Consider the following 21,264-nt stretch of genomic DNA (forward strand, 5'->3'; position numbering starts at 1 on the left):
CACAGGGGGCCCCCACCCGCCAGTGGACCCGGGGCCCAGGGAGAAACTGCTGGGTGGGGGCAGCTCTCAGGCTCCGGACATGCTCTGCAGCCCATGAATGAGGGACCCCACCTGCTGGACCCTGTGAGTCACAGGTCAGTGCCGTGGGGGTCAGGTCAATGGACTGCCAACTCCGTGGTCTGTCCTGGCCGCTGGCCTCTCCTCCCCCCACAGCCCAGCCCCTGACCGCCTGCCGTCCATCAACACTGCCCGGGCATCCGGGACCTGAGAGGCAGCTCCGCCAGGTCTGCTGGCTGCTCTTGCCTCTGGTGGGACAGACAGGCACAGGTGAGGGCGCATCTGCAGCTGTCCTGGGCCCACACCCAGAGGCCCCTCCCAAGCCCCCTCCAAACCTAAATGATCCCCCGAGGGTCCCCTTCTGCCTGGTAAGGAGGAGGGGGGCCTCGGCTGCCCGGCCCCTGACCCAGTGCTGTGTGTGTTGGGGGGGGGGGCAGGGGGGAGGGCGCTGGAGCAGCAGGGAGGTGCTTGAGAAGCTGGCCAGTCCTGGGCCCTGTCCCGGAGGGAAACTCCGTAAGGCTCGGGGTCCAGGGGATTTGGTGTGTCAGGTTTGGGGGCCAGCGCCTGCCGTCCTTCCCGCCCAGATGTGGGGATTCTCAGAGCCCGGGTCCCCCCGAACCTCCCCATTCCTGCCCTGGGCAAGGTCACTGCCAAGTGAAACCCAGGAGGCCAGCCAGCCAGGCTTCCCTGGCTCCCAGCTTACAGGGACATTCCCCTTTAGGAGAAGCGGGCCTTGGCGGTGACGCGGAGCGGGTACCTTGAAGCGCGCCAGGTACGGGCTGGGGCCTGCGGGCTTCCCGTGCCCGTTGCCCGGGGAGCTCTCCTGCGAGGTGGCGTCTCTCAGCTCCACCCCGGCCCCCACGTCCCACAGGAACCCTGAGAAGCCGGCTCCCTGCGGAGAAGAGAGGTGTTAGTTTGGAGAGGGGTGGGTCTCGGGGCTGGGGACCCAGGGGACGAGGCCAGAAGTCCTGAGTTACACACTCAGGGGCTGTTCCTGAAGCAAATCTTACCCTCCAGGTGTCTCATACCAACAGTTTCCCAATTCCCAGGGCTTTCCAGACTGGGCGCTTCTCTGGTGTGGGTGGGGTGCCTTTCTAATCATCCCATCCTACGAGGTGGCTACTCCCTCCCCCACGGGCCAGAGGAAGACTAGGTGCTCAGAGAGGGTAAGTAACTCCCCTGAGACCCCACGGCTGGTAGATGGCAATGCTGAGAATCCAAACAGGAAGGCTCCAAGGGCTGGGTGTGCTGACCGGTTACCTGCTGCTCACAACACACGGGGCCTGGTAGACGCTCCCTAAATATTTACAGGTGAATGGGGGTTGGGGCTAACAGTGCCAATGCAGGAACCAGTCAAGCCCTCACAGGTGGACAGGACCCCGGGGTCTGCAGCCGGGAGCAGGCGCTGTGAGGGCCGGAAGGGGGCAGGCAGACAGGGCCGTGTTGGCAGCATGCGGTGTTTGGGGCTGCCCTTGTCTTCCCTGGCAGTAGGTGGGGAGGGGTATTTGTTGAAGGGATGACTACTGAGTGTTAAAGGGACTGTAAGAGCATCATGAACCTGTGTATGTGTAAAGTGCTATTAGCAACAACAAAGCAAGGTGCTATGATCTCTATGTGGACTGCGGAGGGAGACCCATGGGCCAGAGTGGTAAAATCGAGACCTATTCCATCCAATTCAGCGCTAGTCCCAGCCTACGGTGAGCGTACAGGGCTGCCTCCCACAGTAACCACCTCCACCCCAACACAGAAAACCCAGAGAAATGAGGTTTCTGGCACGTGTTTAAGTAGTAGCTAAAAAGAGAGCCGATGGCCAGCAATGGCTGGGAACTGTAACCCAGCACACAGTTATCATGCAAAAGCCCCGAATCTCAATGCCACTCGCAGAAGGACAATGCCTATGTCCTTTATAAGCACATTTGCTATATTGGAGATACCATGATAACATCTGCATTTATAGGGCAATTATGTGATGACACAGTTTCCAAGCCACGATTAACTAACAAAAGTCTATGTTAAAATCTAAAACTCCACAGATATCAAACCTTCCAAGTGAGCAAAACCTGGTCTTCTATGTGATGTGTAAGCGTGCAGAGGTATACAGAGAGCCACACAGGTGACACTAATGAAAGAAAATGGGAAATTAAAACCCATTTTAAACTGCCACCATTTTCAGTTTCCTGCTCCCAGAGCGAGCCCGTGGCGAGTGAATTAAGTGACTCCCAAGTTTTCAGTCCACGAGCAGCAGTCTCTCCTCCATAAGCTCGGCAGAGGACAAAGGGCAGGAACACCCCATTTGTTGTCTCCGCTCCAGACAGGGTTTCTGCCCCCTCCCGGCACCCCAAACTCCATTTCCGCCCGGGGAGCCGTCTGTTCTGATCTCAGCGCAGACTGAGAACCGGGCGTTTAGAAATGAGTGGAAAAAATAGGCAGAAAGACAAAACGACATCCAGGACGATGGCCAAGGAAATTACTAAAGGTCTGTGACGAGGGGAAAAGGACGTTTCCGTTAAATGCGAAGAAAAGGCCCCCTGGGGGAGGAGGGTACCTTCTGGAGCTGCGTCGAGGGCGTGTCCGCGACCACGGCCTTCCAGCATCCCCGCGGCCCCGTCCACCTGCGGATGTTGGGCAGGACCGGCTGGTTGAGCTCCGCACAGAACTGCAAAGACAGCAGAGCGGTCAGTGAGGCCGGGGGCCCCGAGCCAGCGGTGCGGGGTCTGACGCAGCGTCCTCACGCGGGCTCCCTCCCGGTGCAAGGAGCCGGGTGACGACACCCAGGCACCGCACCTCGAAAAGCAGACTGTGTGTCTATGAAAGGCACAGTGATCCCCAGGGGACTCTTTTGTGGCCTTTGGGCACACACAGTGCAGAACGCGTCGTCACAGCCTTTGTGTCCTTGCAAAACTAGTGCAGCCGAGGTCCCAGGAGGGCCCAGGTTGGCACCAATGCAGGGAGAACGGGTGACTGCGCGGTGGCCATTTCTCCCGGGCTTGGCCAGGAGGTGTAAATACCGACCCCAGCTCCCTCCCGACCGCCACACCGTTCACCCTGGTTTCGTCGGAGAAAGCCCTGCTGTTGTGGGCGGCTTCATGCCAGGACCTGCGGACCCTGAAGACAGGTGGCTCCCCTGGTCACACCCGAAACCCGAGCCCAACCGACAGTCCCCTTCCCAGGGATGCCACTTTGATTGGAGGGCGGCCACGAGAGAGGTGACCCCAGGTCACAGCTTCCCATGTTCACCCCCAAAGACAGTCTTGGGGAACTCAGGTGGGGCCGGTCGGAGCACAGTCAGGATCATCTGGGAACTTATGGGACATGCAGATTCCCAGGCCCCACCCGTACCCACGGAATCCACAGGGTCTCTGGGTGGGGCCCAGCACGCTGAGCCAAGTGCCTCAGGGAACAGCCAAGCCCAAGTGTGAGTTTAAGGTCAAGGTCACGCAGCTGGGAAGTCAGAGGGAGGGACGAAGCCAGGTGGGCCTCCTGCCCTCTGCCTCACAGGGTGGGCCAGCCGGCCTGTACCAGTCCCCAGTCCTTCCTGCTGGAACCTCCAGGGAAAACAAAGGCACCCCAAGAGCCCTCCCATCTGAACCCCGCCGCCCGGGCTTTATTCAGAACAGCTGGTTCCCCGCCCACTCAGCAGGGGAAGAAATGCTGTTCTACGAAGTTGGGCTGCTCACCAGGGCAGGCGATGGAGATGGGAAGGGGGAGGCGTGTGTGGCCGCAAACAGCCTCCCAGGTAACCGGGGCCTGCACACCTGAGCGGCCTACGCTCCCCTCCCCCCACGCCAGCTGTGCCTCTAAAACCCCGGCGGCTAGCCGGCAGAATCTCGCTGGTTCTTGTTAGTAAACCCACAGGTTTGCGGCCCGTCAGGGACCGGAATCTCTGAGGGCCCAGCCAAGGTGTGCAGTATGACGGTTCCCCAAGCAACCCTATAAGGTTGGAGGAGATGCGGACAAGGCCAGACATCGCTGACTGAGACTCGGCCGTCAGACTGCTGGTGTGCGGTCTGCACAGACAGCCTGGGTTGTTCAGCACAAGCAAATACCTCTTGGCCCCACCCCGCACCCGGAGACACTCTGCCTTTGGCTCTTCGCAGACAACCTGTGGGGTAAGGCGTCAGGGAGCCGGCTCGGATGGCTCGCAGCAGGCCTGCCGCAGATACCTGCAGACAGATGACTCAAAGGGGCGTCCCTCTCCATGGCTTCTCTCTCCCAGGACAAGTTACAGGAAGGACCACAGCCTAGACGTGAGCGGGTGACAGCACGTGGCCCACAACCAGCTGGGCAGACGGCAGAACCCAATCCCCCAACCCTTTGGGGTGACCATTGGGGCTCCAAGTCAGGAGTGGGAGAATTGGGAAAATGGGGAAGGAAATACAAGATTCTCACAAACATTAAAATCCTTCCTCCCTCTTCCTCTGTCATGATTGCTGTGTGAACTCTATGAGGAAGGATTCCATCTGAAGGAACTCTTGCAAAACTGCCTGGAATAAAAGGTTTTTGAGAGAGAGAGAGAGAGAGAGAGAGAGGAGAGAAGAAGGGAGGAAGAGAGAAACATCAATATAATAGATAACATGGATCAGCTGCCTCCCATATGCACCCTGACAGGGACTTGAACCCCCAAGCAACTGAGCCACCTGGCCAGGGCAAGTTTACTTTTAAGATCTAGTAAATTAATCCATTAAGTTTGGGTAAATCCAAAAATAGTCAGAAAACACTGGTGGCCAACCTATGACCAGGTTCACTTCTGAATCTTTAAACGACAGGATCCGAGCGGGAGGTGGGGGAGGGGAACCAGCATCTATTGAGTGCCAGGCACGGCTCATAGCCGGTCACAGGCGACCCTAATGAGAGGTCACAGGCCAAGCTCGCTCCCTGCCAGCAGGTGGGCCAGGCAGGTGCAAGCCCAGGCATGGCCAAGTCTAATGCTCAGTGCACTTAGGAGAGAATCTGGCTCAGGAAACACAAGTCAAACCCACGCCCCATGCGATGTCACTGCGCCACCCGCATCACATGTTTTAGGTTCTCTGGAGCAACCCATCACCTGCCAGAGTCAGTTTCATTATCGGTGTGTCGGCTGCAAGGTCCTGGGGACACAGCTCTCCCAGGGAGGCCAGCACGGCGGACTACAGCCTGTGGCACTGCCTCTAGCACATCCCCAGTAGGGACCGGGCACCTCAGCACACAGCCAAGGGTTTGCAGATTCATAGGGCAGCCCCTGCTCTCCAAGCCCAGGCCCCACCTTCATCCCTGGGGAGCAGTGATGAGCTCGCAGCCCCTCAACCCCCTGCCCACCAACCCCTACGAGGTCAGCTCCGAGAACACGCTCTTTCCAAGGGGACCTGGAAGGAGCTGGGTGACGTATCCTTGCCCAAACCTTCTTATCGTGCAAGGAAGACGGAAAGCAAACAAGGAGACATTTCCTCGGCCACCACCGCCAGCTGACCAGTAGTTGCTTTTACAGACAAGGTGGTGACACCACACGCCCTCCTGTCGACAGACGGGCTGGTGTTTCCCAGACTCGCTCATCCCATGTTTTCTGAACGAGGTGGTTAAAAATAAGCCGGGGGTTGGGGTGGGAAGTAGGGGGAGGAAAATTTCAAGGGCAATTAAAACATTTCTTTCGTAGGGCTACTGCTCACTGGAGAGTAAGGGGAAGTTAGAGATTCCGTGGAGATGAAAGTTAGAGCAGGGACGGAGGAGCACGAGCCACGGAACGCTGTGTGACATTCACTCCACGTGGCCACCACCCTGGCCATCCCTTCAGGGACGTGCCCACAGTCGCTCTCCTCCTCTGAGTCCTTGGATGTTAAGACTCTTAATCTTCGAGGGGAGTTAAGACTGTGACGATAATGTTGTGCTCTTTTCCCCCTTCGCTTTTCTTTTTGGCCTATTTTTAAAAACATGGTTTTTAAAATTGATTTTAGAGAGGGAAGAAGGGAGAGAAAGAGAGAGAGAGAGAAACATCAATCAGCTGCCGCCTGCATGCCCCCGACTGGGGATCGAGCCACAAACCTGGCACATGCCCTGACTGGGAATCGAACTAGCGACCTTCCGTGCTTGGGCCAACGCTCTAACCATAGAGCCACACTGGCCAGGGCTCAGGTCAATGTCTTTATGATTGACATAAAATTCACATATTAAAAAATTAACTATTTCAGAGACCAGCTGAAAGTGCAGAATTCAGTGGCTACACAGTGCTGTGTAGCCATCACCTCTGTCTCATCCCCAAACATTTAGTCAGCCACAAAGAGAAGCCAGCAGCAATGAAGCAGTCCCTCCCCACCCTTCTCTTCCAGCCCCTGACTGCCCGCATCTCTTCGGTCTCTAAGGATGGTCAGATGAAGGGATCGCACGATAGGGTGTCTGGCTTGTTTACTCAGCACAACGCTTAGGTTCATTGTTGGAGTGGGTGTTAGTTCATCACTCCTTCTTGGGGTTCAGTACTGCTCCGGGGCACGGAGGGGGCACATTCTGTGTGTCCACTCACCAGCAATGGCCACTGGAGCTGTGTCCACCTTTTGGCTGCCCTAGCTACTGCTGCTGTGAGCAGGCACACGTGGGTTTTTGAGGACCTATAGTCGCTTCTTTTAGGCCAAGATCGCTTACTTCCTAATTCTCTCAGGCCTGCCCACCGCTCTCCACAGTCTCTTGTCACCCTTGTCCTTCCCTGCACGCTCGCTGGTGTGTCTGTGACCTTGCTGGCCTGCGCCACCCTGCACTCCACATGGAGGCCCCGCAGCCTTTTCTAATTCCAGGTCTCTTGTTCACACCGCTCAGGGCTTTTATGGTCACTCGCAGATAAGGTACAAAGTCCTTTAGGGGCATGCAGGGCCCAGCAGGCCAGGTCTCTGACCCTCCCTGTACACCCATCTCATCAGTCTGACCCTCAGCCTCTGTGCTGCGGCCGCACTGACCTTTCTGTCCTGCAGACCAGCTGTGCTCCGTCCCACCACGTCCTGGGTTGTAGGCTTGATCCCTGGCCCTGGTCGGGGCATGTGCAGGAGGCAACCAATCGATGTGCCTCCTCACATGGTTTTCTCTCTCTCTCTTCCTCCTTCCCTTCCACTCTCTCTAAAAACCAATGGAAAAAATACCCGCAGTGAGGATTAACAAAAAAACTGATTTGGGCAATGGCCTCGATGTTTGAGCCAAAGCAGAGGAGCCACTCCTTCCACCCAACACACAGGCACCAGGTGCTCCAGCCCGGGGCCAGGCGGGGAGCAGAGGCTGATGCCACCCCCTCGGGGACCTGCCACCGGCAGTTTATTCCAGCGTTCCCTCCGCTCCGTCACTCAGCACCTGGGAGAGGAATGTGCAGCCCAGTCATTTCTGGAACGTAGGCTTTTCAGAGCTCAAAAAAGACAGTTTGGGGACAAATAAAACAAGCGCTTCTTCCCAAATTAGGCATAAACTTGTGAGTAATGATTGAAACTAATTATTCCAAGGGGAGGCAAGTCTGAAAATAGCCGCGCATTTTGGAGGGTTCGGGGCTATTTTCAGTGAGCGTAGGAAAGCTGCAGGCAGAGCCAAGTGCCCTGATCCCAGCAGAGGCCCCGGGGTGCCGCACGTGCCATTCCACGGGTGCCGATGTTTTCACGTTGCTTGAGAAACGTGCCAACAGTGAAGGCCGAGGGGCCGGACTCTCATTGGTTCTTCCTAATGAAACGCTCACACATCCCACAGGGAACCCAAGCACGAACGACACATTTACCTGCAAGCAGATGTCCCATGTCACCCCCGCTCGTCAGATGACGGTAACTCATTTCCTGAGACAAACCGCAGTGATTTAGCCAACCGTATGCTCGCTTTTCTAGAGTCTTCTCCCTCTTTGACAATGTCAGGGGAGCAGGCTGACACACAGGTAAGGTGGGTGCAGACAGGGGAAAGGGCCTCTGAACCCACATGAAGGGGCAAGTGATCGATCAGAGCATTTCTACCCTGAGGTTTCAGATGAAGCAACAGAAAGGGTGAGGACCGGGAGGAGAGAGAGGCCAACACATTCGGGTAGGAAACGATGGTTTAGCTGCTTAGTCCCGGAGAGAACAATGCAGGAGCAGAACAAAGCTGGCCGTTTCCATCAGCTGCCCCGCCCCTCCCACCACATAGTTTTAAACCCCAGACACAGATCTTCTCAGCCCATAAACACGAGGTCACTCTCAGACTCAGGTCAAATGCAAGACTCCCAGCATTTCCCACGCGTTTCTGCGAAGAACCCCGAATTCCTTAGGAGCCGTCCCATGGAACAGTTGGTGCGTACAGACCCTCGGGAACTGGCTGTTTGCCCGCCGTCAGCTCTTCTAAATGGCGCTTTCGCAGCCTGCCTTCCTCAGAGGCAACAATCATGCACATAGCGCCTGCAGAGCCTGGGTTACCGACTCACGCCTTGTTTTATTTTGAGTTGCATGATGCCACACCCTCGTCTTGAAAGCCTGCGATTTCCTACTTTATCGGGGCAAACCACGCAGACTTGGTTGTTCTTTTCTGTGCAGGCAGCCAGGGCCTTGCAGAAAAACTGAGAGTTTGTGTGGTACATATTCAACCAGCGTGGAGATGATTTTTTGTCCCAGACACCTGATGGCGGCAGGGGCGACAGCCATGAAACAGCGCCCTCTTCCTGGGGTGTGCGGACACATCCTGTGCCGATGGCAGAAACGGAGAGCCAGCCCCCAGCTATCTTCCCGCAACCGCCCTCTCCCATTACGTTTCTGCCAGAGGCATTTAAAAATAGCCAACCTGCCTGACCGTAGTTTCGCAGGCTTTCCGGGCTCCTTCCAACATTCTGGGAGTAGGTGGCACGAAAGCAAACAGGACAGAAAGAAGGGACGTATCACAAAACCAAGTGGATGAGAAATTATGTATGAATCAGATCAAGAGTGTTTATCCGTCCGCTAGGAGGCTGGCCGCGTGCCAGGCACAGTGCACGCTCTTACACAGGTCGCTGCTGAGACTCACACACTGTGCCCTGCAACGGAGGCATTATTCCCACCGGAGAGACGAGGAATACAGGGCCGGAGGGATTAAGGTCAGCCAGAGCCACGTGGCCGAGCCAGGACCCAAATCCCCAATCTATCTGACTCCATTATGCCTCTCAGCTTCCCACCAGGTGACTGAGCAATATGACCAGACTTGTGTTTTAGAAGAGTTACTCTGGCAATGATATGAAGGGGGGACTGGACAACAAGAGCGAATCACAGAGCCCGGCTGGCGTGGATCAGTGGTTGAGTGTAGACCTATGAACCAGGAGGTCATGGTTCGATTCCTGGTCAGGGCACATGCCCGGGTTTTGGGAGTGATCCCCAGTAGGGGGCGTGCAGGAGGCAGCTGATCGATGATTCTCTTTCATCATTGATGTTTCTGTCTCTCCCTCTCCCTTCCTCTCTGAAATCAATAAAAATACATTTTTAAAAAGTAAATCACAGAGACCAAATAGTAATTTCATTTTTCTTTCTGCCTTCACATTTTCTAGAAATTTCACTTTTCTGGCCGTAATATAAATACTGATTAATTGGCTTGAAGTTTATCCATGTAGAAGACATGCATTTGTGCATGCACACACACACAGTTAATTCTTTTTCATAAGTAAAAGCTGACTAAGTGCTGCTCATAAATAAATTAAGGACCAAAACAACATTAAAAAATGTCCCTGCCACATCTTGAACCGATGCCTAAAAATACTTGATTCTTCGTCCCCTCTTATTCTCAAATGCAGCCACTCAAAATGACTGCACCACACGCGTGTCTGGATAACAAGACACGAAATGAACAATCGATATGCAGCAATCTATTCCTCAGCGGGGTGCTGGCCAGGTGGAGACAGGGGGACAGACCAAGCTTGCTGGATAGAAACGATAAGCACTAACACAAACTACAGTCTCACACCATTATCATCTGGGGTTAAAGGCTTTACTGATCCCCCAGGAGCTGCTGTTAATGGTGAGGTTCAGGCAGAACCCCAGAACGTGTCCCTTTCCTTCCAGGTCCAGCCCTTCAGCTGGCAAATGCTGAGGATCTTGCTTTAGTCCCAGGTACTTGTCCCTGTGGATTCCCGGAGCTGAACACATCAGAGGGGTGCTTTGTGACTCATCGTGCTTCTATACCGCCACTTAGACAAATCTCTTGCTTGGCCCGGGGTGTCGGAAGCCAGGACAGGCAACTGGGAAGGCAGGTAATTCTGGAGGGACTCACAGACGGGGAGCGGCTTTGCTGTCCCTGGCTGTCCTTTCCCACCTCATTAATTCTGCATGGGAAAGTCAGTCTGTATTTCATGACAAGAGTTTGATGGGACAGGCTTAGGGCAAGGGAAGGAGTGGGGAGGTAGCCCAGGGCAGAGTGTTGCAGGGAAACCAAGTCCAGGATCTAGAAACGAGTCTTGGATTCTGTTCGCAAGGGGTGTCAGTACACTTCAGCACTTCTAGGCAGACAGATCAAAATCTCGGAAAGCAGGTTGGATGCTTTCCCAGGAGTTTCAAATCTCATTAAGGCCTCAACTCACCCTTTCAGTGCCACCCACACCGTCTTTTATCACCTTTAGGAATCACTCATGCTAAATGGGTAGCTAACGATTTGATAGATCTCTCCATGGAATCAATTTTGTCAAAGCAAGCCTTCCTGACCAGCTTAGTCATCTTACCTGGAAAGAACATCAGCATAAATGTTTTCAGTCATACAGCCAAACAGTTGTACCTGCCTGCCCTTCTGTGTCGTTTAAAATGACAAATTAGCCCAAACTTGCTGAACACAAAGACGTGCTCTTAAGAAATGAATGAATCATTCATGAAAAGTCTCAGAATTCTGTCAAAAAATGAATTGAAAGTTCTCTCATACCAACTCATTGTTAGCATTTTCTGATAAGAGAAGCATTTGAGGGTGGACCGAACAAGACAGGAAATTGCATATAACTCTTGTCACCATGGCAATGTGGGTATTTCCATGAGGTGGTGGCCACATGCAGCACTTTGAAAGGGAATGCAGTGAGTTGGACAGATTTTCTTTCTGTTGAAAAGCAAAACAGAGTCAAGAGACTAACAAGCCAGGAGGGAGAAGTGCTTAGGATATATTCATGGCCAAGCAGGGCCTGTCCAGGACTGGAAAAACCCCAGGGCAAGCCAATAAATAGTCTAGGACAGCAGTTTTCAAACATTTTGACCATGACTCAAGGAAATAAAAAGTTTTTATATGGCAATCTGGTTAATTGTCTGCCTGCCAACTATGTGTGTGTATGTATCCTATATAATAAAAGGCTAATATGCAAATTATCCCCTCGGGAGTTCTACTTCTTGCTATGACACATGCTGACCACCAGAGGGTAGCGCGGAATGAAGGAAGACCCTGGCTAGCAGCCAGCAGCTGGGGAAGGAAGGCCCCAATTGGCCCTGATCGCCAGCCAGGCCTAGGGACCCTACCCGTACATGAATTTCATGCACCAGGCCTCTAGTGTGTGTGTATATATGTGTGATATACATACATACATATATATATATATCAATCTACCTACCCATCCATCTATCCACTCATCCATCCACCCACACATCCATCTATCCACCCATCCATTCGTAAACATGTATAATGAAACAAATGCTAGTTGCAATTTACTGAATTGATTTAATAAGTATAATTTGAGAATCAAAATCCGGTATTTCTTAGTACAAAGTCCTTGGTCTTACAAGAATAACATGATGCTCTCTCGTTTTCATTCTCTCTTTGCCAGATTATGTGAAATGTTTTGTTGGACTTTATGTAGAAAAAGCCTTCAAAGTTTCCCCAAACCAGCTTTGGGACATGGAGTAAGTGTGAGTCACTCTTCAGAAACCCAGTAAACGAAATGCCCCTTTAGTAAACACGGTGCCAGGGCATACATCCAGCCTGCCAGTCACCTGCTCCCGGTGCGATTAACAGCTGAATGTGCATCCACAACACTGGCCAGAAGGCAGTGGAATGACATATTCAAAGTGCTGTCACCCAAGAATCTGAACACATGGCGGATGGATCATGGGAATTCACGTGTTTTCTGTTCTAAGGCTTGTGGAGAATCATGAGAATTCTGTTAAAAGGTATTAGCTTATAAGAACATGTAATAAATAACTTCAAAATGCAAGGGGTGTTTAATTTTAAAGCGTGCCTTTAACATTTATGTGAAATGGTTTTTGTACTCGTTGAATAGAAACTTATCTGGCTGCTGGGTAAAGCTAGCAATAAAACTACCGGTCCACAATGTGTTAGGTTCAGAAAAACCACCTTTCAAAAAGGAAGAGGCAATACACTCCCAGACGAACAAACTGTAAGAATTAGTTGCTAGCAGACCTTCCTTATAAGAAATATTAATATTCTTTAGACTGAAAGCAAGCAACCCCAGACCAACTCAAATCCTCATGAAAAAATGAAGCGAACCAGGAAAGGTAATTATGCAATTATACAAGGCAGTATACGTGCATATTTCCTCCTTTACTCGTGCTGTATAAACATGTACATGTTGTATGACTGGGTATGTAACATACAGAAATGGAATATAGTGGACAACAGCCCGAAGGAGATGGGAAGGAGCAAAGCTGGATAAGAATAAGAAAGTGATGCCAGATGGTAACGTGAATCCACAGAAAGAAAGAAGGAAAGCCAGAAATGGAAAATGAGAAGGTTAATGTAGACAACTCTATAAATATATGTGTGCTCCTTTCTCCTCTCACCTTCTTTAAAAGATGGGAGGATACGTAAAGCAATGGTTAGAACAATGTATAGTCAGGTCTGTAGCATATTTAGATGTAATATGTGCATCAACAGCAGAAAAAGGGGAAGCGGGAATAGAACCACGTAGGAGTCATGTGTCTATAGCTCACTGAAATAAGTGAGAATAAATCTGATGAGTAAAGATGCATATGTTAAACTCTAGAGCAACCACTGAGAAAGTAAAGCACTCAGAACTTTCAGAGAATAAAGACAAAGTTATGAAACCACCACCGACGGCCTCCCATGGAGAAGACGGTACTCAATTCAGACTCTCCGAGTGCAGCAGCACCTGGATGAAACAAGTTCCAGGCGTGAGTTCTTTCCTGCCCACTCCTAAATTCACAGCATTGTCTCTAAACACCTCCAAAAAATTTTTAAAAAATATTTCCAACCTAAATTCATTAAATATTCATCATAAAAACAAATACACAACAATTACACAAAAAATGAGCAATTACATGATATAAATTTTCACTTCTAGGTAAAATTATTTAATGATAATTTCTAATGATAGAAAGCCAACATTTTTTTAAATGACAATGTTTGGGGCTTGGATGGAGGTCAGCTCAGGTAAACCATGATTTATTGGAGTCATACGACTTCAAGCTCCCAGGAGTACAGGCAGCCGTGCAGGGTGAGAATTCACCTTCAGAGAACTACAAGCTCGGGAGAGAAGAGAAAGAGCACAACAGGAGAAAGTAGGACAAGTAGTGACACATTCCAGGTTCTGGGCTAAATGCGTCCGAAGTCACCAGGGGAAGACCTGATGCTGGAAGAACGGGGTGCAGACATTCTACCCACCAGACGTACCCTCAGAACAGCCACTATGGGATCAAACCGCAGTCACAGCATGTAGCTGAGGGCTGTGGTTTCTGCACCACTGGGGCGTGCGTGGTGTTGTCTCACACCGACTGGGCCTTGACCACACACAGAGCACTCCTGGTGTCCCTGGGCTCTCTGTCCCTCTCTGAGGAACGTTTCTGCACGGGGCTACGTTCTGTAGAAAACTGAAGCTAGGACAGCTTTCCTGGGTGGAGAAATGAATCCTACCTCCACCAGCGCCCAGAGCTGGGAACCTGAGGGCTCCATGGAGAAGCTTCCGGAACATGTGAACTCCCCTGGCAGGCGGCTCAGCTGGTTGGGCAAAGGGGACACCTTCACTCCTCCGGCCTCTGCTTTCTGCCTGCAAATGACAGTTCTGATGGGATGGTCTGGGCGGTCCCCTCAGCTCCGACATCCTGGGATCCTGTCCATGCCACTCAAATGCATCTCCATCGTTTCACCCCCTTGGTGTGCAGTGCAATTTAGGCCCAGAGTCAGCATTCAACCATCACACAGACTAAGTTAAATGGAGTCCAAATCACGGGAAACATTCTGGAAGCGTGTACTGCAACCACAGAACCAGTGCTCATGTATGTACACGTGTGTATGCTCAGAAACACCATCACCAACCGCAGGTACAAGCATCCTTAGGTTCTTCACACGCATCTACGTGACAATTATCTACCTCCGATTTCCTTCTGAAAAACCCTCAAATCTATTAACTTCTAACTCCACCGAGTGAACCACAGCTCCTGGGTGCAAGTACCAAGTTCAGTGGGTCCAGTCCAGCTCGCTGGCGAAGTGCACGCACTTATCTCACGCATGAAGCCCCCAGAAGACTTAGCAGTTAATTCCCTGCTCCACCTGCAGAACGGCTAGACTAAGAGCCAGACATCAAAGCTGAAAGTCTGGGAGAAACATCTGGCGGCAGCAGGCAGGAAAGACCGGCAGGCATTTGTCCTAGAAAATTTGGCAAGAGGGGTGGGCGGGGGACTCCTTTTTAACATCCACTAATGGCGACAAATCAATCTCAAGTTGGGCTCCTCAAGCGAGAAGGAGGAGGAAGTTATCAATGGTGACGATGATGATATAAGAGATCAATGACCGCAGCAGTAGCTAATTAGCAGTAGTAGGAATAGAATTAGCCACCATTGGTCTGGTGCTTACCATATACATAATCCCTCCTAGCTCATACATTATCTCACTTAATTCTCATGAAGTAGGTATCATTGTGACACCCTCACCCCCATGCTATAAAGAAACCGAGGCTTGGCAATAACCCGCGGAGGAAGTCCCACAGCTAGGAGACCGCAGAGTGGCCTCACCCCGCTCTGTGCAGCCTCAGAGCCCGGGTTCTAGAGGACGGAAATGGACGCGGTCAGCTTTGATGGACGGCTGAGTAATGGCCTGCAGAGGCCAGGGAGCCTGGAGGGGGTGGGGGCGGGAGTGGCACAGGCAATGGCCATGAGTTGGGCCGGTTGAGGGCTGGGTGGGCCAGTGCTCTGCCCTCTGGCCCTTCGGTGGAGGGTGACCTCCAGCTGGAGGCCACGGCCAAGCTATTGTTTGCAGCTTTGCAGGAAGAGGGTTGAAAGGGCCGTTGAAAAATGATCTTACTAAACCAAGCTGTACCAATATTTTTATTTCCTTTCATGCAATGCCCTGTTTGAAAGGCATTAGGTGGGCCTGTTTATAAAGCCTGGGAACGAAGCCTGTGTGACTTCAGTTCAGGAAAACAAAAGCGTCTTGCCCTTAAAGCAGAGAGAACGGCCAGAGGGCAGCTTCCTTCTCAGAGCAGGTCCTTGCTCTCGGCACCTGAGGGATGTTTGACAAAAGCCCTTCGGATCCAAAAGGCGTCCTCAGAGGATGCCGCGGGTCCTGACATTTATCCGATTTAAACCACCCTCTTGTGGGTCTAAAAGTTTTATTTTTGTAAACAAGAAATTGGTAGACAGATTTAAGATGATTAGCTGCAGGGTTTATAGCTTATTGTTAAAATATTTTCATTGATTTCAGGGAGGAAGGGAGCAGGAGAGAAAGAGATAGAAACATCAGTGATGAGAGAGAGTCATGGATCGGCTGCCTCCTGCACGCTCCCCCCTGGGGATCGAGCCCGCAGCCTAGGCATGTGCCCTGACCGAGAAGTGAACCGTGACCTCCTGGTTCCTAGGTGGGGGTCTGGGCGGGGCCCGAGAGTCTGCATTTCTAACTGCTTCCGAGGCTGCCGGTCTGCAGGCCAGGCTCCGGTAGCAACGCTCTCCGAGTCCCCAAGAGCTTTTCCTGGTGGGTCCCCCACTTGTCCCGGTGGATAAACACCTGTAAGTCCTGAGGTTCCTGTCATCTTCCACCTGCCACTCACATGCAGCTGGCCACCGCACGCATGTCCACTGGCTGCCTCTGGACTTCTCTGAAGTGTCTGCTACCTGCCTGGCACGCAGAGAGCGCCACAGAGGCCAGCAGTGCGGGCGACTGAACTGACGCGCACACAACACAAAAGAAGGAAGAAGGACGCGGGCCCGTGCCCATTCAGACCCTCGTGGAAAGCTGTCTGCCGGTCACGTATGGAGACAGGGAACAGTATAAAGCCACGGCCAGACCTGGTGAGGAAGAGGGAGGAGCGGGAGGAGGAAGGAGAAGGCACAGGAGCAGCAGCTAACTTTGGGGGGCCAGTCAGCACCAGGGGGGATCATGTTGACTGTCTACTTAGCCTTTTCAAGACCTCTGTGGGCTGGGGATTACAAGGATTTCCACTCCACAGACTGGGAAACAGAAGCAGAGAGGATTAGCAACCCCAAAATAACACAGTGAGGAAGGAGCCTGTCCGAGCCACACTGTACGCCCCGCCCCAAGCAGCCCCCTTCTCTGCCGGACCCCGCAGCCTTTGGCTCCCCAGATGGGCTTCTCTGTGCGGCCCCCCAGATCAGATAGTAACACAACTCCAAAGACTTGGCTGATGTTTTCCTGCTGGTGTTTTCTGGCCTCCGCATGTTTACCAGCTTGGTCTGTTGTGTTTTTTTGTTTTTAATCCGAAGTAAAACCAGGAAGTGCAGGGACTACTGAGAAGAGACTTGTTTTAGGAGAGGTAACTTTTTCAAAGTTTCAAGCCCACCCAGAGAGGCTTCATGCACTCCTGGACCTAGTGCGCTTTACGGCTGGGTGCACATTAAGAATTCATATGTAATTAAGAATTAATACGGCCTGAGTGCTTTGGCAGCTAGAAAGCCCTTCCGCTACACCCACTCATCCGGGTGTCCTGCCGCCTCTGAGCTCGGGCAGGCAGCACGCTCCTTGCTCTACCCAGAATGGAAACGAGGCTCATGGGACGTGAGATTCAAAGCCTGAGCCCGGGGCCCCCACCCCCTCCCTCACATCACGGCTTGATGCCTAAAAACTTAATTTGCTTCAGTGTCAACCTGCCATCCAACCACTAATCCAAACAATTCTATGAATAAAATATCACTTCAGTGTTTATCTCTCTAACCACTTTAAAAAATAATTTTATTGATTTCAAAGAGGAAGGGAGAGGGAGAGGGAGAGAGAAACATCAATGATGGAGAGAATCATTGATCGGCTGCTTCCCGCACACCCACCACTGGGGATCAAGCCTGCATGGGCCCTGACTAGGAATCGAACCATGACCTCCTGGTTCCTAGATCGACACCAACCACCGAGCCACGCTGGCTGGGCTCTAACCACTTCCTCTTCCGTTGACATTATGTATTCTAATTACTACCTGTAATCACATAGTTAGGAAGAGGCCTAAGCTCCCGAGGGGAGCAGCGGGGTGTGCGTCTGGGGTCTGTGAGTGGCACTGGAGAGCCTGATCCCCTTGGCACCTGCCCAGCCTGCTTTCGGGAGCCCCACCCACCTCGCACACAGACCTCAAACCCCCAACGGGCCAGGGTCCCAGCTGTGTCTTGACGAACCTAAAAGCCGAGGTACACGGGTATCTCTTCCAGGGCACAGTGCAAACCTTGGTTTGAGGCAGGGAGGGGGTTCCCCATTCCTTAGAAGTAGCCCCAAATTTGGGCCTCAACCTCATGAACTGGTCTAGGAATTAGAAAAAGCATCAGCTTTCGAAATGGAACCACGGGATTCAATTCCTTCCTCCGCCACTTAGCTCGTCGCCTCGCTGGGCCTCGGTTTTATCATCCACTAGCCCAGAGGATGACACACAGCAGAGATGCAGGGGAGTGGCTGTCACGGGCCCTGGCACTCGGGTGGGGTCCGGAGCACGGCGGCTGCCCCACGCAGGAGCCTCTGCCCTCACACAGCCCCGAAGGCGCGGCCTGCACATGTTAGCAGCATAGGAGCAACGTGGAGGTTTTGACTACAATTTTTTGTGGCGCACTGACTGTTAGGATACAACTAACAGCCCAGCCTTGCAGCCAGCTCCCTCTCTGATGGCAGGGAGTTGCATGTTTGTTTTTTTGGTGTGGGTGTGGGGTAGGAAGAACAAAACATTTACCTTTTCCAGGGCCTCTCTGTCAAGGAGTTCTTGCACAGCGAGAAGCTTGATGCTGTAAGAAAATTAAAACCACACTTGAAAACAAACCATTTCATGTCAGCGGGCATCAGGCAGGTCACAGGGCAAAAGGCTGGAATTTCAGCCGCATTTCTACGTCACCTCCCCTCGTACGGTGGCCTTGGGTTTGAACTGAAATGACCATTACCGAGCTGCTAAGCATGTTTCTAAAAGGTGGAAGCGACTTTACCATCGGACCCAGCAATTCCGCTCCTGGCAGGTACCCAGAAGGGCTGAAAGCCTGGACTCGAGCAGGCGTCTGCACCCCCTTCTCAGCAGTCAACAGGCGGGAACCAAACGTCCATCGGGGGGGCACATCCGGGGGGCACATACGCAGTGGAATATCGTTCAGCTTTACAAAGATGGCAACGCTGGCCCTCGCCGGGTTGGCTCAGTGGGTAGAGCGTCGGCCCCTGCACTGAGAGTCCTGGGTTCGATGCCAGTCAAGGGCACATACCTCGGTGACAGGCTCCATCCCAGCCCCAATCTGGGCATGTGTGGGAGGCAACCGCTCGATGTGTCGCTCTCACATCGATGTTTCTCTGTCTCTCCCCCTCCCTTCCACTCTCTCTCCAAATCAATGGAAAAATATGCTCGGGTGAGGATTAACAGAAAAAAAAAATACCCAGAAACAAAAACAGGAAGGACACTCTGACCTATGCTACAAGGATGAACTTTGAGGACATGATGAGGTGAAATAAGCTACATAGACACAAAAGACAAATCCCAGGCAATCCCACGCCTCTGAGGTGCCTAGAGCCGTGGTCGGCAAACTTCGGCTCGAGAGCCACATGCGGCTCTTTGGCTCCTTGAGTGTGGCTCTTCCTAAGCCTTAGGAGGACCCTAATTAAGTTAATAACAATGTACCTACCTATATAGTTTAAGTTTAAAAAATTTGGCTCTCAAAAGAAATTTCAATCGTTGCACTGTTGATATTTGGCTCTGTTGACTAATGAGTTTGCCGACCACTGGCCTAGAGTGTCACATTCACAGAGACAGAAAGTGGAGGAGGTTCCCAGGCTCTGGGCGGGGGCGGGGGGTGGGAGTTAGTGGCTCATGGGGATCTAGTCTTGGTTTGAGATGAGGACACAGCCCTGAAGATGGATGGTGTGATGGGAGCCCAACAAAGCGAGTGTATTTCATGCGGCTGAGCTGTACACGAATTGGGTGCCAGTTAGAGTGAAGTTTATGTCATGTACATTTCACCCCCAAAAATTCTGAAAGGAACTGACAGCTGCCCCTTGTGAGGAACCTGAATAAAGTCAGAGGAATATAGAAAAGGACACTGGGGCCATGAGCAGTGGCCATCTTCCCCCACGGCCCTTGGATGACAAGAAAGAGCGAGACCACTGCTTACGGAGGCCTGCTCAGGGCCCGCTGGCTCACTGCACCCGGATCGAGCCCCAGTGTGCGGGGGTAACTGGGGTACACGCTGACTCTGACTTGCTCCCCGCTCACAGGCGCTCACGGCCCCTTGGAGGCCGTAGTCAGACCAGAATATGACGTACAGTGTGCCAAGGGGACAGCCGAGGCTCAGAGAGGAGCCGGCCCAGCTGAGGTCAGGGAAGCCTTCCTGGTGGAGGGGCCGGTAAGCTTTGCCGAGGGAGGGGCCGGGGACGAAGATGCCCCACAGAGGGCCAGCCGAGGCACAGGCGCCAAGGGGAGAGAGAGGGCAGGGGGGACACAGCCCCCCCGTTTCCAGTCCAGGGCCAGAGCCCAGGCCACAGGCAGCACCTCGGTGAGAGACTTCGGAAGTGGATGGAGGTTTATCGGGAAGGTACTTCCCCTTCTGTGATGAGTGGCTTCTGCAGTGGTCAGAGTCATGGTAAGCAGGCAGCCACAGCGGGCTCATCTGCACAGGGAGGATGCAGCGAGCTCGGCGGGGTGCTGAGGGAAGGGTCAGCTGTTGAGGTGTCACCAGCTCCCTCTTCACCCTGCTAATCTGCTTATGGTCGCTGGTCCCTGTGCCCCAACCCCCCACCCTGCCCCCAACGGGCTCTCTGCACAGGCTCTGTGCAGCAGAAAGAAAGCAGCCCCTCCTGGACCCCGTGCCTCCCTCGCAAGGGGTTCAATCCACGATAAGGTTCATCTTAATTGACAGGACTCTGCACAATGATCTCTCTGCACAACTCAGCAAGCACCAGCCAAGCAAATGCAATGAGTTACTTAAGAGCAACTCCAGGAAGTGCAATGGAAGTTTCAAAGTCACCACCACCAGCAGCAGCAACAATTCACAGACCTCAGGGCTCATAGCAGGGCACTCCCTCTGCTCGGTCACAGGGACCTCCCCTCCCTCCCTCCCAGCCAAGCTTGCTTGTCTTTCTCCCTCCTCCCTCCTCGCAGCAGCTGCAGTGCTAAGGTGTGTCCGGATGGGTCCTGTTACATGATATCCTGACGTTATTTCTTACCCGGTTAGAGACTATCTGAGCGGGGAGTCTTTATTTCACGTCTCTGGTACCAGATTCTTCCAGCACATCGGATACCCCCTGGGAGGGAGTTCACACGTGAAGGAGCAGCAAATCCATTTACCAAACACGCCATTCGACACCTCTAACGTCCCGCCCTGGAAGGGAAGCGAATCTCTCATTTCAATCCGGCTCCTCCTCTTCTTCCTCCCTCCTCTCGCTAACTCCACAAACACACTGAGTCCTACTAAGTGTCAGAAACGGTGCTGGGTGGCCAAGATGAGCACAGCATGGTCCTGGCTCCCACAGGGTTCCCAGAGCCGGGATGCTGCCTGGGCCCAGGCCCGGGAGGCCTGTCTCCCTGAGACCCTCCGGGTCCCCACGTGGACCAGCAGAGCCGGGAGACACGGGGCCTGTCAGCCGGTGGCCTGGGCTTGGCCAGCGCGCTCTGAGAACAGCCCAGCTCCTGCATGGTGCTGCAATGCCTTTGTCTGCACTGGACTTTGAGAAGAGACGCCAATCCCACAGAAGCAGTGATTTACTTAGAAAGATGGCGACAGCAGGGCCAGTCCTGAAGTCAAGACGGGCATCGCTTAGAAAGACCTAGAAGGCGTGCAGTCATGGCTGCTAGACAAGCCACAGGAGGGAAGGCGCTGAGGGCAGAGGTCTTGCTCAGGGGGCGGCATCTACCACGGTGAGGCCTACACAGAATGAGAAGGTGGGGGGGGGGGGGGG

The 21,264-nt window shown here is 52.9% G+C and overlaps 1 protein-coding gene across 2 annotated transcripts in view; it reads right to left on the bottom strand.

Annotated features, from left to right (window-relative positions):
• EEPD1 (endonuclease/exonuclease/phosphatase family domain containing 1) overlaps positions 1-21,264 on the bottom strand; it is a 71,001-nt gene that overhangs the window by 7,689 nt on the left and 42,048 nt on the right. For both annotated transcript variants that reach the window (XM_006757199.2, XM_015559701.1), the window contains exons 3-5: positions 18,068-18,119; positions 2,603-2,713; positions 815-949 (exon numbers count right to left, since the gene is read on the bottom strand). In XM_006757199.2, the coding sequence (XP_006757262.1) occupies positions 815-949; positions 2,603-2,713; positions 18,068-18,119 (298 nt within the window). The remainder of the gene's footprint in view (positions 1-814; positions 950-2,602; positions 2,714-18,067; positions 18,120-21,264) is intronic.

Source organism: Myotis davidii, unplaced genomic scaffold (assembly GCF_000327345.1).
Source record: "Myotis davidii unplaced genomic scaffold, ASM32734v1 scaffold573, whole genome shotgun sequence".
Taxonomy (NCBI): domain Eukaryota; kingdom Metazoa; phylum Chordata; class Mammalia; order Chiroptera; family Vespertilionidae; genus Myotis; species Myotis davidii.